General features: G+C 39.5%; 1 protein-coding gene across 1 annotated transcript in view; it reads right to left on the bottom strand.

The window, feature by feature from the left end:
* Positions 1-739: 739 nt before the first annotated feature.
* VOPP1 (VOPP1 WW domain binding protein) overlaps positions 740-18,122 on the bottom strand; it is a 154,491-nt gene continuing 137,108 nt past the window's right edge. Inside the window, exons 3-5 of the mRNA XM_089687260.1 lie at positions 11,449-11,526; positions 9,333-9,469; positions 740-1,507 (exon numbers count right to left, since the gene is read on the bottom strand). Of these exons, the coding sequence (XP_089543386.1) occupies positions 1,332-1,507; positions 9,333-9,469; positions 11,449-11,526 (391 nt within the window). The 3' untranslated portion in view covers positions 740-1,331. The remainder of the gene's footprint in view (positions 1,508-9,332; positions 9,470-11,448; positions 11,527-18,122) is intronic.

Raw genomic sequence — 18,122 nt, 5'->3', positions numbered from 1 at the left:
CTACCTATATAGGGTAATTCTTCCTAATGACCCCAAGTTTAAGGAGCATTCTTTCCAATGGCCATCAAACTAATGTATCAGGAGTAGTAGATATAGTCACTTTTATCAGGGGATTCCCAATCCTGGAAAGTGCATTTCAAGGATTCCTCTGTGTAGAAATGGTTGAGGAAGGCTGATCTAAGCCATCCCAACACGGCAACAAGCAAATATTGAAAGACATGGCCTAGCAGTCAGTAAAAATAATAAGCAATAATAATAATAACCATTGCTATATTTTATATGATTACTTAATCATTTGGGCTTGCACATAATTACTTTATAACCTTTACACACACTTCTTTAAACTTTTTATTTACAGAACTACAAATTTCAGCTATCTTATCAGGTTTTAGCTGGTATCTTTTTATTAGCCCCAGCAAGACCTTGCCTAGATCTACCGAACAGCGTTTTAATAAGATCAAAATCTGCTACAAAATTACTGGCTCCAGTGAACTGAATTACATTACATATAGTAACTTGCTGAGAAGACTGTCTAGAATTCTTGCTGTCAATGAGAGGTTTCAGAATTGCTGCTGGCCAAACACAGGCAAAAAGCAGAACATTGAGCACTAGGAGCATCAAAACTAGCCAGATGTTAATGACCAATCAAATGGAATATTTAGCATTTGTGTTGTGTTCTGCTAGAGGGCTTCTTCAGAATAAAACCAACATTAGGATAGCATCAATTAATGTGAGTCAATTTTGATGTGCCAGAAGTTTTTATTTGTGCAAAAAGCCCGACACCCGTCTCAAACATAGTAGTTTCCTTTTCAAATGGAATTGTAGAGTTACAGGTGTCTCCTCATACAACATTTTACTTGCAGCTTCTACTTTTTATGTAATCGGGATGAGAACGACAAGTTATCCAAAAATGGTTTCCATGAAAAACATGACTTTAAATGTACATACTGCTTAAATCTGCTTGCACTCTCAGGTATAATAGGCAAAGATATGTACTGCACACCACCAACATTGTTACAATGAAAGAACCACATACCATGAATGTGTAAAAAAAAAAAAAAGAAGAAGAAGCCTTTTCAGCAATGGAGGAGTGCATTTATTCTTCAAACCCCATGCTTGTGCTGAGAAGGTTAACAAACAGTTGAGAATTGTTCATACTGCAACCATTTTCTAGAAAGATTTGTTCCATTTCCTGGGCCCGGCCAAGGCACACAATGCTTTGATGCCAGCAGAGCAAGTATCATGCCAAGGGATAGTCCTCCTCATGGTGAAGTGGAAACAATTGTAAAAAGTCAATTTTATGAAAAATTATCGCCAAGTGCAAAATTGCTTCATTTGCAAGACTTCACCACTTGCTCGTAGGGTGGTGGAGGTGTGTTGTAGTAAGAAGGGGGAGGTGGAAATGCTGGGTTCCCTTGTGGTGAGTTCGGCTGCATGTGAAAAGAGGGAGCAGGAGTTGGGATTCCTCCTGGATCTGAGTAGTAGGGCATCCCTGGCTGCTGAGGTCCTGAAATAAAAAAAAATTAGAACAGCTCATAGTTAAAAGATAGTGATCTGTTGTTTGATTGTTGCACCAGGTTTCTTTTACCGAGGAACCCTTTTGCTATCTAAGATACTGATTTAGGAGCTGGGGTAAGACATGTATTACTTTATAGCATCTTGTGTTTGAAAGTAGGTGTAAATCCCAACTAAATGAGATTTAGGGGTGAGAATATAACAATCGATCACTCCAATGTTTACACCGCATTGTGCCTTTTGTGTCTTGTTACGTTCAGTTATAGTGCAGAGGTGTATCTGACCGAATCAGAGAGCACTGAACAGCACGATCAGACTCTGGTGCCTACTGGAAATGGAGATAAGACAATGACAATGGGGGTTGTTAATGCAAAGTATATCTTACTAAATGTATCTTTCTATGACTTAAAGGAGTTCTAAACCTAATTTTTGTTTCTAGAAATGGAAAACGTGATATTTACCTGCTCTGTGCAATGTTTTTACATAAAGCAGCCCCAAACCTCCTTTTCTGGGGTCCCTCACCAGCGATCTTGTCCCCTCCTCTTCTCATTCTCCATCTGCCCCCATAGCAAACTGCTTGCTATGGGGCAGACATGCAGACTCAATCCTGAGCTGGGTTGTATGCATCTATAAACACAATGCAGCTCAGCTCGTCCTCCCACAGTATATGATTGACAGCAGTAGGAGCCAATATCTGCCACTGCTATCAGCAAATCCTGTGAGACCAGGAGCAGGAGCAAAGTGATGCTGCAGACAGGACAGCACTGAGTCAAAGGGGGGGGGGGTGCTGCAGTAGCTGCTGTTAAAGGGTTTTTTACTTTAATGCAGAGAGTGCATCGAGGTAAAAGAAATTTGTCTTTAAAACCACTTTAAGTTGGGCTTTGAGTCATTGACCTGGAACAAGCAAGCAGCTGCCATAGTTTAAGCGTCAGAACATCAAATATGCATAACTGTGCCTGGTCCGTGACACTGAATGTTTTGAAGCCTTTATATCAGCATGACAGCCAGGTAAATAACAAGAAAAGTTACATGTACATGTATCTCTGCTCCATAACACAATAAGAATTTCCCCATTGAATTCAATGTAAGCTGTGCTTTCCGTTGGCATGATGTAGTGGAAAAGTTGGACATATACAACTTTCTTCAATGTGTCGAGTACAATATTGCTTTTTACCAACTGCAAGGAAAAGATTTCAAGTACGTCTGTCATGAAAGAATTAAGAAGAAAATGTGTAGGCAATGGCTAGCTTCCTTGCTATCCTGCTGCTAGTGTCCTGGACTCAGTTATGAAATTAGGTGTGGTCAATGAGCTGGAACAAGTATTCAGGTCAGAAGTTTTGACTTTATCATATTACTGTCTGCATCCTTTTTATGGAGCAGTATATCCGTAAGTATCATAGCCAGAGGATTACCGTGACAACAAACTTTTTCAGATGTTAGTCAACAATGGCAGTCCTGTTATCTCTTTTACGCCAGTTTCCCTTTGAATTGATAATTGGTTATTTAAAGTATTACTAAACCCACAACGGTAAAATCAGTCTGTATATGCAGTAAAGCATGCTTGTTATACTCACTGTGGAACCTAAGGGTTTAATCCTCTGCACTGTGTAAAAAGGCCATACTTCACCGTAGGTTTTTTGTTTGCCCACATGTATTTTGTTATCATTCTCTTTAAGATTCTAAAATACATTTGCGATAAGTAGATTGGGAGCATTTGGATTTTAGATAAAAGTTTAGGAACTATCACCATCTTTATTATATTTATTCGTCCTAACCAGGAAAAGGATCTGATTGAGGTTTTTCTCAACTCCTTCTTAATCTCATTTAATAATGGTATATCATTTATCTGGTATATATTCCTAAGTGATGGAGTCAGCTTTACCCCTAAATAGTTAAGTTCTTTGTCCCTCCAAGTAAATGGAAACTTCTCTTGCAAGGACTGCTTTTCTACCTTTGGGATATTGATATCCATTATCTCTGATTTTGAAAGATTGATTTTAAAATTTGATAGTTCTTCATGGTGTTTTAACAATCTCATAAGGTTTGGTAATGTTAATCTAGGATTTGCTACATAAAACAGCATATCATCCACGTACGCTGCTACTTTATGTTCTATTTCTGCAATTTGAAGCCCCTTTATATCTACACTCTGCCTTATTGTTGCTAGCAAAGGCTCTAAAGATAAAACAAATAATAGTGGTGAAAGTGGGCACCCTTGTTTCATTCCATTATATAAATCAAACGGCTCTGATAATGAGCCATTAACTTTTACTGCTGCAGAGGGGTAACTATATAGAGATTTAACCCATTTAATCATTTTTGGTCCTAGACCTATTATTTCTAAAGTACCGTATTTTTTGCTCCATAAGAAGCACCTGACCATAAGACACTCCTAAGTTTTAGAGGAGAAAAACAAGAAAAAAAAATTCTGAACTAATGGACTGCAGACACAGTACAGGAGATGACCAGAGACTGTGGACATAGTACAGGAGATAACCAGAGACTGCGGACATAGTACATGGGATAACCAGAGACTGCGGACACAGTACAGATGACCAGAGACTGCGGAAATAGTACAGGAGATGACCAGAGACTGCAGACAGTACAAGGGATGACCAAGAGACTGCAGACAGTACAAGAGATGACGAGAGACTGAAGACAGTACAGGAGATGACCAAGAGACTGCAGACAGTACAGGGGATGACCAAGAGACTGCAGACAGTACAGGAGATTACTAAGAGACTGCAGACAGTACAGGGGATGACCAAGAGACTGTGGACCTTTGGGTAGGGAGGGTGAGCGGGTACCTGAATTTGACAGGTACCCTCTCCCACTTCCGCAGAGTTGTCCTCCCTTTAGTGTGGGCACCTGGCTATGATAGCCGGGTGCACACTGCACATGCGCAAGAAGCGGTGCGCTTTGTGAATGGTCCGGCGTCTTCTGGGACACATGACAGGTCCCAGAAGACGCCGGGCCATTCACAAAGCACAGTGGGCACCAAGCTGTCACAGCCGGGTGCCCAAACTAAAGATGCGGGAAGACTGTACAGTGCTGGACCGAGGAACAGGTAAGGTCCTGCTGCAGAGAAGAGCTGATCAGCCAGCCCGGTATTCTGACACGGTGTCGGCTGTAGAAATACCGGACCGGCCGCTCCATAAGATGCACTGACATTTTCCCCCCTTTTTTGTGGGAAAAAAAGTGTGTCTTATGGAACGAAAAATATGGTACTCATCATGAATCCCCAGTCTACTCTGTCAAATGCTTTTTCAGCATCTATTGACAGGAATAAGATTGGGGACCCCTCCTTCCTACTCTTCTGTAGCAATAGCAGTGACTTCAAACCATTATCTTTTCCTTCTCTCCCTGGTATAAACCCTACTTGATCTGTGTGGATCCACTCCGACGTTAGATCTTTCATCCTATTAGCAATGATTTTTACATATAATTTTGTATCTGTGTTCAATACCACTATTGGCCTATAACTGGCACATTGTAATAAGCCTTCTTTAGGGATAATTGTTATATGTGCTAATAGTGATTCTTTTCTTATTTGTGTTTCCTCCACTACTCCACTGTTGCATTCATATATGCGCATATTTTCAGGATCAATTGTTCTTTAAACTTCTTGTAATTTCTTACAGTGTACCCGCCTGGCTCTGGGCTTTTCCGTTTGTGTACTCTTAAGAGCTTCAAGCACCTCTTCTTGTGTTATTGGACTATCTAACATTCTCAATCTTTCATCCTCTAATTTAGGTAGTGCGGCTGTCTCTAAATAAGTCTGGATTTTTTTATTTCTATCCTCCTCCAGTTCTCTTGGCATCTTTGAGGTCAATGCATAAAGGGAGCTATAGTATTTCTGGAATGTACTCACAATTAGTTTAGTTGAATATACTATTTTCCCTGATTTACCTCTGATATTTTCTATATAATTCATTGATTTCTTCTTCCTTATCCTCCTGGCCAGATATTTCCCGGATTTATTTCCCCACTGATATCTTTTTTTTAGCACCACATTAAAAGCCTTATTTGTCTCCTGTTCCATTAGATTACTTAGTTCTACTCTTTTTAATATTATCTTCTGATGTATTACGGTTTCCATCCCTTCTTTATGTTTTTGCTCTAGTTCGTATAATTCCTATATTACTATATTTATCTTTTCCCATTGTTTTTTCTTCTTTTCTGTCCCTATGGAAATCAGGATCCCCCTTTATGTATGCCTTATGGGCTTCCCAAACCGTAGCGATTCAGACCTCCTTCCATTTCATTTAATTGGAAGTACTGCTCTATTTCATTTTGTATACTTACTTCCGTCTCCTGATCTTGTATAAGTGTTTCATTTAATTTCCATGCAGCTCTTTTACTTTGTTCGTTCCCCACTTTCAACTTTATTGTAACTGGTGCATGATCTGACAATGATGTAACTTCTATATTGGATTTGATCAATGACTCCCACAATCTATGTTCTATCATTATATAATCCAATCTAGAATATATTGCATGTACTGAGGAATAGAACGTATAGTCCTTTACACCTAGATATTTTATTGTCCATGCGTCTACCAATTGGTGTTGATGTAATTTCTTTTTTATTTGTCTGAAACCCTTACCTCCATCCCTCCGTACATGTGATAATGAATCCAATTTGTGATCCATACAAAAGTTGAAATCCCCTGCCATAATCAGTTTCCCTTTCTTAAAATCCATTCAACTTCCTCAATATATCTTCTAGGTACCTAGTTGGATTCTTATTTGGGCTATAAGTCTTTGCAAATGTACATTCCATTTCATATAATTTCCCCCTTCTGGACCCACCATTCTATATTCAATAGTGAATCTTATATTTGTCGCCATCCCTATAGCTACCCCTTTAGCTTGTTTTATTGGAGAATCAGCGTAATAGCAAACTGGATAATTTTTTGATTGTAATCGAATTCTTGTATTGTGAGATAAGTGTGTCTCTTGTAAAAACACTATGTCCATTGAACGTTAGCCCATTTCCCTTAAAACCTTATGTCTTTTCACCGGGGTATTTAATCTTTTTACGTTGTATGTTATAATGTTAATTATCTTTTCTTCTTCCATCCCTTTTCCCTTTCCTTCTACTTTTTAGATATGATACGACTGACCTGGCTGAAAACTCCTAGACTGTTATCCTTCTTTCTTCCCTCCCTTTCTGCCCCTCCACCCCCCCTCACCCCTGCCCCCTTCCCTAAAAAACCTATGGCTCATCTATAGCCTTTGGATCCATTGTGGGATACCTCCCGTCCTCGATCACTCGAATTGGGGTAAGGCTCTGTCTATGCACGCATCCCTTCTCCCCAACCCCTTTTGGAGTGTGGGTCCAAAAGTGTATTGGCCTCCATTTATCCCGCCTATATTATATCTTTCAATCAACCTCCGTCTCTCCCCCCTCCCCCCCTCCCTCTCTCAGGCAGAAACCTGAGCGCCTGAGAGAGAAAGGGGGGGGGGGTCCTGGATATTGTAACAGAGAGAAGGGGGACAGAGAGAAGAAGAAAAAAAAGGGAGACGAAAGAGAAGACCCCAACTCTCACTTTCCATTATACTCCTGTTCTAATCCCTCTAGTGGGTAATATATTTTTCCCTAGATATTATCTTCTCCCATTCAGTGAGTCTCTGTTACTGTCTCTTCCCTTAGAAATTGATAGCCATCTTTCCTCCTCCTGCTCCCTCCCCCTCTCTGTCCCCTCAGTCCATCCCAGAATTTCTGGTATCTGCAGCTCTGTCTAGCTGATCATCCGTCTTTCCATCCCATTAAACATGCTGGGAAACCCCAGCTGTATTGGATATTTTTTTTACACATCTGTTCTAATAATGGTCTCAGAGCTCTCCTTTTCCCTGTTTCAGGGGCTATATCTGCATAGATCTGTAAGGTTGCTCCTTTGTATTTCATTGAGGGTATTCCCTTCATTTTCTTCCAGATCTTTGCTTTATCTTCGTAATAGTGGAATCTTACTATTACATCTCTTGTTGTTTCTATAGCCACTCCTTGGGGCCTTCTTATCCTATGTACTATGTGTATTCTCAGCTGCTCAACAGCTGCTCTGTTATCGGTCTTTCCAGTATTGAATTTAGTAACTTATTCATTAAGCTTCTTAAATCTTCTCCTTGGGGTGCCCCCTGATCTTCAAGTTTTTTATTCTATTTTCCTAGTCTTCTACCTTATATAATAATTTACTCTGTTCACTTCGCATTTCCTCCATTTGCCCCTTTAATTCAGATATTGCTTGTGCATGTTTATCCAATTTTTTCTTCCACTCGAGCTAACACCTGTCCTAGATCCTTGTGCAGCATTGCCATATCATTCTTAATTGAGAGTTCTAGCTTCGCAAACATATCTGCCATATCAGTCTTTGTTGGCATTTGTGGGATTTCTATCTGTTCTTCTTTTTTTCTTTTCCTCTACACGTACTTTATTTGATTTTTCTTTACCTAAATTCAAATCTGTGGTCTCTATTGACAGTCTAGATTGATCTCCACTGCTATTTTCCACATCTTGTCTACTGTTAGGTTCCCATTGTCTCTCCAGAGAACCCCCCCCCTCCCCCCCGGGCATTTCTCCTGTAGGGACGTATAGTTTTTAATTGTTCCCGTAGTAGTTTTGGGTGTCTTAACCCATCTTCCTTTTGCCATTCTGTTCTTCATAGTTGTTCCCCTCTTTGCGTTTAATCTTCCTTCTACTTTTGACAAGGGGTTAGGTAAGTGTTTTAAGGGGGTTTTGGGTATACAGGTACAAAGATGTGGGTATACAGGGATGTAATTACTCCTGTGGACTTGATATCCTCTTTTTCTTCCTTTTTACTATTCTCTCTTAGATCCACTAGTCTCTTCCTGTGTCGCTTTCACCCATAGACTCCCAGGTGCTGCCTCTTTCAGCCACTTTTTACCTTCTTTTTAAATACAGAACAGTTTTCACAGAACTCATATTGTCACTTAAAACATTATTTATCCTGTTGTTTAGATGTGGGCACTCACCATTCTCCAGCATTTGGAAGTCCTGCTTTTCGTTTTCATAATCTTCAGCCCACTTAACCTCTTAGTGAACATCTGCAATGTATTATATTACTTTGTGAGTGACAGAAAGGGACCATGGATACTCAGGGATATTGGCTTTCAACTCCTCAGATCCTCTCTCCACTTCACTGCTCCTCTCTCAGGAACCTGCTCTGCCGAGTTGCTCACAGAAAAGTAAAAAGGCCGTTTGATCCTGTTTTCTGTGCCCCTCCTCTTGTTCAAATAGCCACGTTTTATCTCCTGATAAGACAGACTGAACTGTAGCCACATGCACATGCTCAGTTTAAGTGTGCATTGCTAGAGAGGTTTTTTTTTTAGGCAGAGAGTGCATTTTATCAGCACAGGGCCAACCAGCACTGTCCAGACAGAGGTCAGGGGTTTTGCGTCCTCCAAGAGCAGAAAGAAGACTCCTCCTACAAGCTTTAACCAGTGCTCTGCTGAACACTGATAGAAGACACAAGACTGCTGATGAGAAAAGGTATTTAGAAGTTTATATTTACTAAAATAATTGCACTTTCATGTTCTGTGTACTGTGGGAGACCTGATATAGTGAATGCAGGGTCCTGGGTTTAGTAACACTTTAATAATTTTACAGTTTCTAGTTTCTGCTTTCCAGTAAGACCGAAGGTTTTCATAACATGTACACACAGTTTTGATTAATGAAAAATTGTTATACAATGCCATTGTTCAGGTTTTAACCAATTTTTTTTTCTTTCTTGCTAAATTGCAATTTGAAGATCAAACACCGTATGTTAAAAACAAAAAGGGGAATGTAAATAGCTGACCTGGTGGAGGCCCAGGAGTTTGCCTTGTGTACGATACATTAAATGTTGGCTCTTCAACAAGCAGGGGAGGGTACATTCTCCTTCTTATGAAGAACCCGGCTCCACAACAAAACAGAACTCCCATCATCAACAGGAACCTAGAGGAACATAAAAAAAAAAGTTATCTCATCTTTGTGAAATAAATGCGTTTATTTTTATATTCATACATAATACACTACTTGTAGGTTTAGAAATGTTTATTATATCAGTAGTACTGTATTAGCCATTGATTAATGCTGAAAGTTTAGAGTTTAGATGATACCCTTTTTAGCTAACTTAAAGTTTAAGTTTAGCATTTTTTGTTGTATTTAAATCAACACAAGGGACATTACTTATATTTTATGCAAACTGTTCTTTGTGATGGTGTCAGCTGGTATAGTGAAAATCTTTAGTCCTCTCCCCCCTTTCAACAACAGTAATCTTTCAGTGCTGCAAAGGTTAATACCAGTGCTTGACCTGTGACTGGCACTCATCAAGAGTTCTGACTACGCCCACCCTTTCCACCCACCTACTTCATTCATAAAGCTGTACTATAGCTTCCATGAATGAAAAGTAATCTACAAAGGGAGGACGGGTGGATGAATTAATGGTTTGCCTACTCCAGTGTTTTTCATTCATGGAAGCTATAGTACAGCTTCTACGAATGGAGTAGGGGGGTGGAAAGGGTAGGCATAGTTGGCATTCTTGGTAAGTGCCTGTCGTGGGTTCAAATCTGGTATTAGCCACTGCAGCACCAGAAGATTACCACTTTAGGTGTGCGTGGGTGGGGGGCATAGCACTGAAGATTTCCACTATGACAGATGGCACCAGAACAAGGGACACTGTGCATTAAATGTAAGTAATGTCCCTTATGCTGATTATTTTAGAAAGTTTTTGTTTACTAAGCTTAGGCTTTATAAACCCATGAGAGATACTGCAAATGTAAAGCTTTAAGGAAAGTGCATAAAGGATGCTACCTTTCAAAGAGACATTGTCCTGGTAAGAGAGTGCCAATCTCAGACAGCAACTACATTGTTGGTGCCATGTGAGAGACCACCATATTGGAGAGACTGTTATGAGAAGGAATGCCCTCATACATGAAAAACTGTCCTACTGAGATAGACTACACTGTTTGAGAAAGTCTTCCAATGAGAGAGACTGTCCTTGACAGAAGACAAAATACGATTCCTCCTGCGCTCCAGGACCCAGGCCGGTGGCGGGTAGGTGAAATCAAACCCAAACGAAACAACCACCAGAGCATGAAAGGTCGTGCAGCTCCAAAACAAGGCTGGGGAAGCCCGAACAATACTGCAAAGTGAAAAAAAAAGCGCACCAACCTTGCGCATTACCTCAGTAACCAAAATTTAATTTGAATTTCAATCTATGGGTATAAATGGGAACATACACTCTCAGTCCAGTCAACTCTGAGGAAGAAGGTACGACCTTCGAAAAGCGTCAGCTGTACTGAGTGTCTACCCCCATGATAGGATTCGCGCTGGCCTCTTGTCTCTGAAGTCCCTTGGAGGACTTACATGCCTGTTTTTATTCGCTGTTTGTGCGTACCATTCCTTTACTAATAAATTTTGTTTACTGAGGTAATGCACAAGGTTGGTGCGCTTCTTGTTTTTTCACTTTGCAGAGACTGTCCTTGTGCAGACAGAAAACCCTTTAAAGACTAATATAGTGGTATCACCATCTTACACAGCTGAGCTGAAAAGCTTCCCAGCTCTCTTGAAAGTTACTTAACAAACAAAGATGATTTCATGGAGAACATTTAAGAGACATCAGAGGATAAGAGCGTCCCTGCTCAGATCTGCATGCGAGTTTGTGGATGCCATGTATGGTGAATGGATGTATGTGCTATTTAAAGGGGGTATTTTGATCTGGAGAAGCATGACTGGAGTGAACAGAGATATAGAACAGGATAGGTTGTGCAGTAGGCATTTGGACACGTGTAGGCTTCTAGGTGGTGCAACACTGGTGGAGCCAAGATAGTTTTGCTTGTCAGCTCGAACCCCAACAACTCAAAAATATGGACAAAAAGAAAAAAAAAGGATCAATGAAGCATCTGTCTATCGATGGATGGGATAATACCTACCAGAAATACCATAGTCTCTGAATGGAAAGGGCTCGTACACAGCACCTGGATCCACAGCAGTCTTCATATGCTCGACATCTAAAAAGAGAAACAAAGTTAAAATACCAACCAATTTGACTAGAAAGCCCATTGATATTCCTTGTGTTATGTTTAGCTGCTGCTAACTCATCCCTAGTCTCTCCCCAAACAAAGGAATCAGCATTTTATACTCTAGACATCAGCCTAGTGGCATGGTGGCATAGAGACATGCATATATGAAGGGCAACAATAATATGTTTAAATTGGCAAGCCAAAAATTAGTTTATACTGTTGGATCCTTTTTTGTTTATGTTTTGCTTTAATGCCATAATCCTTCATATTATCCATTGAGCTCCTTTTATTGAAGCAACCAATCTACTGTAATACAAACAAACATATCTGTAGGCAATGGCCCAGAGCACAAATCTCAATGACACCAGTAAGTTAGGGGGTGGTTTTATTAGAACGGCTGACTCTTTTATTATTACTTTACATGAAAATGTTGAGTAGGATCATAGGTTTTTAGCACTAATGCTTCCACTCACTCAAAACCAAGAGAAGTAATGTGAAATAAGTTCAAGAAGTCAAAGAAAAAAACATAATGCAGCTATTGAAATAATGTCCGTGTTTCAAAGCACCATGCGACTGTCAAAAACAGGTTATTTTTAGCTTTATAAAGCATGCTCATTTTATCCTGCTGCTTCACAGAAGGAAGGCAGATGGAAGGAGCAGAGGTGGACTGATCAAGTACTAACGTTCAGTGCCTTCTACATAAATCTTATATATACCATGAAAAATATATATTGAACAATACCAAATGGCCACCTCACATTTTTTTAATTCGCAAAAAAGATTTGAAAACAAGTTTATGTTAATTACCAAGTAATACAATCAGTCAGCTTTGGCAGAATATAGACAGACATGGCCTTGCCATCATGGGAGGGCAAGAGGAAGCAGTGCCTCCCCAGAATGAATTGTGTGCTCCTACTTCTCACATATCCTTGATACAGGGATTACACAACTCTTATTTACCAGTATAATATATCATATATGTGACAGTTATTTGTATTGCTTTTTATTGAACTGTGTGGTTAGCATTTCCGCTTGGTAGCACTAGGGTCGTCAGTCCCAATATCAATCCCAGTCATGGCACTACCTACATTTGCATGTTCTCCATGTGCGTGTGTGGATTGTCTTCGAGTACTCCGGTTTTTTCCCACACTTCAAAGACATGCTGGTAGGTTAACTGGCTCCTGTCTAAATTAGTCCTATTACTGTATGTGTGAATATGAGTTAGGGACCTTAGATTGTAAGCTCCTTGAGGGCAAGGGTTGATGTGAATGTATAATCTATATGTAAAGCGCTGCATAAATTTGTTTGTGCTATACAAATACTTGTAATCAATAAGTAATAAATCAATAAAGCACTATAAAGTACACTAGGCCCCAGTTCGGCGGTTGGAGAACAGAAGCCAAGGCTCTACCCCCCAGCACTGGATAGGAGCCAAGGGTGAGTTAGGTGAGTGTGGTTGCCTATATCCTGAAATAAATGTATATTCCTTCGCTTCATTCTGACAACTTCCCAAAGGCGACTGTAGCTTGGATACATCACTAACTAGCCAGGCTGTGGAAACACATTAGCCACCCCCCCACCCCCTCCTTAGCAACCTTATGATGTATCTAGTTTAGGTAACATTTTTCAAGCAAGAAAAAATTGTCATGACTTTAACATCACCTTGACAAAATAATCATGTATACAAATAGAAAAATAGTTATTAGATATATCGAATAGGTGATAACAGCTCTCCAGGAGGTGATGATATAATCTAAACAGTCATTTGATGCATTTTTGTCACCGCTACTAAGTATATTTTCCATGCAAGATAGCAATTTGCTGTGTAAATCAGCAGCTAGCTGCAGTGATGAGGCACAATGTAATATATTTCATGCATTCTTGCTCTATGATTGACAAAAATTGTTTGTACTGGGAATTGGCAGACCCTCAGCTTACCAGACCATCTGGGAAAACTGAAATCCTTTTGGCTGTTAAAAAAAACCCCTGAAATCTGGAAGCTGTACCCCCAAAAAAGGCAAGCAGTTACCAGTATTGCCTGCGGTCTTCCTGAAGCGGAACTTTTCCCCTTGAATTGACTTTAGTAAATGCAGGCATGGACCAGTTCATGGGGGCAATGCATCAAATCCCAAATAAGAAGATATAAAGTATAACAAGCAATGCTCTCTGATCCCTCCTGTATTAATTTGTATTGTAATTGTACTGTCTGCTTTTATGTTGTAAAGTGATGCGTAAACTGTTGGTACTATATAAATCCTAAACCAATCTTATAGCACAATACCACCTATACCAATAACTACCACACCCTAAAGAAAAGTCAACAACTTTCACCCTTCAAAGTAAACGTAAATACAAAGGAACTTTTCTCATAAAAATTACACTGCATCCAAACCAATCCTAAGTGTCCAAAACCATACATCAAATATAAATATAATTAAAGTCTCTATATAGTAAAGTCTTTTTCTCAAAATAAGTGTATTTCTTTCCTTTATTCCACGTGGTGTTTCTAGATTTTCTTTTTTTACCTCAAAAAAATATAAACTCAAGATAGTGTATTACCTCAAACAAATAATTAATGTGCCATAAATCGTGAATCATGCAAAAACCGTATAACGTGCCAATACACACATGAAAACAAAATATATATATATATTAAATAAAAAAAAAAATATATAAATAATATACAAAATAATAAAAATAAATAGCTATAGTACACGTGAATATACTCCAATTGTGAACACTACTATTGCAAACAATACACAGTGATTCACTCCAATTTAGTGTAAAACGACACTTAACCACTTGCTGCCCAGCCACTGTAGATATACGGCGGCAGGGCGGCACTGGCAGGCAAAACCACATTTTAAAACATGTGTTTTGTAAACAAATAGGGGGCGCGCGCGAGGTGCGCCGCCGCCCTATCTGTCCCGCCGATCACCGCCACAGATGTGAGTCGCCGGGTCACAGCCGGTCCTTACCGGCTATCTCTCGGCGATCGGCGGCAAACAGTGACAGACAGCACAGCTGCAGTAGCTGTGCTGTCTGTCACTTCCCTGTCAGCTCGAGGATGAGCTGATCGAGAAAGAACAGTTTCTCTTTCTCGATCAGCCTTGTCCCGTCTAGTACACACCCCCGCCCCCTAGTAAAACACTCCACTCACTCCTATAACCCTTCCCTGCAAAATAAAGTTAACCCCTTCCTCCCCATTGCCATTAGTACAGTGTCAGTGGTTTTTTTTTTGCACTGATCACTGTATTAGTGTTTTTGGGGATGTCAGTGACCCCAAGTTAGTACCCTCCAATGTCAGAATGTCCTCCGCAGTCCCGCCATAAGTCGCTGGTCGCTGCCATAAGTCCCTGATCGCCACCATAATTCGCTGATCGCCGCCATTATTAGTATAAAAAAAAAAACTAAAAATCCCAGTATCTTTCCCGCCATTTGTAAACGCTATAACTTTCACGTAAACCAATTAATTTACACGTATTGGGTTTTTTTTTTTAGAAAAGACATGTCGCAGAATGCATTTTGGCAGAAATTTATGACTAAATTTGATTTTTGCATTTTTTTATTACTGGACATGTTTTGTAGCAAAAAGTCCAAAATATTGGTTTTTTTTCCTCAAAATTGTCAGCCTTTTTTTTTAGCGCAAAAAATAAAAACCGCATAGGCAATCAAATACCACCAAAAGAAAGCTCAATTTGTGGGGAAAAAAAGAATGTAAATTTAATTTATGTATCGTATTGCATGACCGCGCAATTGTCCGTTAAACTAGCGCAGCGCTGTATAGCAGAAAAATGGCGTAAATTGCAGTATCTATACCATAGTTTGTAGGCGCTATAACTTCCACACAAAGCAATCAATATACACTTATTGGGATTTTTTTTACCAAAAACATGTAGCAGAATACATTTTGGCCTAAATTTGTAACCAACTTTGAGTTTACTATATATTATTTATAGCTGAAAGTAAAAAATATTGTTTTTCTTCAAACTTTTTGGCCTTTTTTTGTTTATAGCGCGAAAAATAAAAAGCGCACAGGTGATCAAATTACACTGAAAGAAAGCTCTATTTGTTTGAAAATAAGGACGTACATTTCGTTTGGGTGCAGCATCGCATGACCGCGCAATTATCAGTTGAATTAGTGCAGCGCCGAGTAGAAAAAAGAGGCCTGGTCATTAAGGGGGGTAAATCCTCTGGAGGTCAAGTGGTTAATACAAAAAGTGATCAAATTTCCAAGACCAGCTTTATCCTAAAATTCCTTCTCCATTTGTGCAAAAAAGGTATATAATTGGTGTTTCAATAAAGTAATCCACTCCAGCTGGTGTAACAGTGAATAATTACCCTATGTTAATACCAAAAGGGCATTCCTCACATATTGGATGAAAACACTCTCCAGGATCCCAATTACTCCTGTTGTTTCTCCTCCATTCTCCTCATGGAATAAATCAGGGATTAGAAATGATGGTGGATTTCTTAAAATAACATTTAATAGGTAACTTACATTGAAAACAGAAGAATACAGCTCCCAGTAGCAGAGAAGCTTCCAATGTATGATCGAAAACAGAAGAATACAGCTCCCAGTAACAGAGAAGCTTCCAATGTATGCTTTAGTAGGGGAACCAGCATACGTTCCCACTTCCAAAATGGCCGCTATCGCACTTATGGTTCCGCGTCAGACGTCACGTGTTTATATTTTTTTGAAGTACAAGAAAATCTGGAAACACCACGTGGGATAAAGGAAAGAAATACACTTATTTTGAGAAAAAGATTTTATTATATAGAGACTTTAATTATATTTATATTTGATATGTGGTTTTGGACACTTAGGATTGGTTTGGATGCAGGGTAATTTTTGTATGAGAAAAGTTCCTTTGTATTTACTATCTAAATCCTGTTTAATATTATTATTATTATTATTATTATTATTATTAATAATCATAATAATAAAACAATTCTTTGGGGGATATTTCAGGTGATACAGTGATAAGCCACGCATGTACACAGGATTTCATACAAAATATTAGTTTTTTTTTATTTTTACATTCATTATAGTCAAATTTATATAAATAAAGCCCCTTTACAGCTCAGGGCTGTAATATTTAGGATAAAGAAGCAATCTTAACTACTTGCCATCAACAGGCAGTATATAAATGGCTTGAGCTTCAAATGGTTTAAACCAGCTCATGGCACATCACAGACTCCTGGCTTTTCAGTGAAGTTGCATGATACTGCACTATGAACTTGACACTGGCCCCCCACCCTTTAATGGGGCCCAGGATCACTGTAAACTGTGTTAGGATAGAGAGCAGGAGGAGCTCAGGAAACATCTGTTCCCTGATCTCCTATGTGACTAATAAACTCAGAAGCAGCAAGCATTTAGTTACTTCTGGGTTCAGATCTGTCATTCCCTGGCTGCTCTAGTCAATGAAGCAGCTAATCAAGCATGGTCTGTGTGAAATTAGCTGCAGTGGAGGGCAGGAAAGACATCAGAGGACTAATAGACCTCCGATGTCCTAATATAGCATACCTGTCACCTGCCTATGCTATCACAAAATTAAATTAAAATAATAGAAATTAAAAAAAATTCAGTCAGCTCTAAAGCACGTGTCAAACACAAAGCCCGCGGGCCGAATCCGGCCCTTCAGCCACTTCATGTGGCCCTCGCACCTCTCCCACAGCTCCGTCCCCATCTTGTTCCCAGCACTTCTGATGGTGGGAGGCCCTTGACATCTGATGTATAGGAGGGAGGGGTGCTCTAGACATCTGCTTATAATTATTATGTGAATAATACAATTCCATGCAAGATGAAAAAGAGGGCCGCACAGAACCATATTCTGTCTGAGCAGTCTCCAATAATGTTTTTTTGGCTGTGCCACCCTCCTCTTCAGACTCGCATCATCTGCTACAAAAGTGTGAGCGAGCTCAGTGCCGTCTGCACCTGCCCTTCACGGATTAAGTTTTAACTTATTACTGAAACCAGTAATAAGTGAATGCAGATAAAGAGTAGATCATTTTACAGTGCCTTGAAAAAGTATTCATACCCCTTGAAATTTTCCACATTTTGTCATGTTACAACAAAAAAATTAAATGTATTTTATTGGGATTTTATGTGATAGACCAACACAAAGTGACACATAATTGTGAAGTGGAAAGAAAATGAAAAATGGTTTTCAAATTTTTTTACAAATAAATTTCTGAAAAGTGTGGTGTACATTTGTATTCAGCCCCCTTTACAGTCGGATTGTATAGGTGTAAATACTCATGCGATCTGATTCTAGTGCCTTGGGTCTAGGGTCTTGCACATTTCTGGTGTGAGTGCGGTGCGATTAGAGCCATACATGTATGATCCAATCACACCACACACAAATCGCATGTGATTTGCACAGGAAGGCAGTGTGATTCCTGTGCGAATCACATGCGATATACCACACCGCATATATGTGAACCCAGGCTTAAAGTTTAAAGACTTACCACCTTAGTGAATTACTTTTGGTATAGGCAATACTAGCAACTAGTCTTTTGTCCTCTGCCTTTTTTTAGGCACAGCTTCTCATTAAAGTAAACCAGCCCGGTCCTAAGATGCA

Source organism: Staurois parvus, unplaced genomic scaffold (genome assembly GCF_062004578.1).
Source record: "Staurois parvus isolate SC_StPar_1 unplaced genomic scaffold, SC_StPar_1.0 ptg000020l, whole genome shotgun sequence".
Taxonomy (NCBI): Eukaryota; Metazoa; Chordata; class Amphibia; order Anura; family Ranidae; genus Staurois; species Staurois parvus.
Note: the sequence above shows the minus strand (reverse complement) of the source record. Positions and strands in the feature narration are given on the sequence as shown.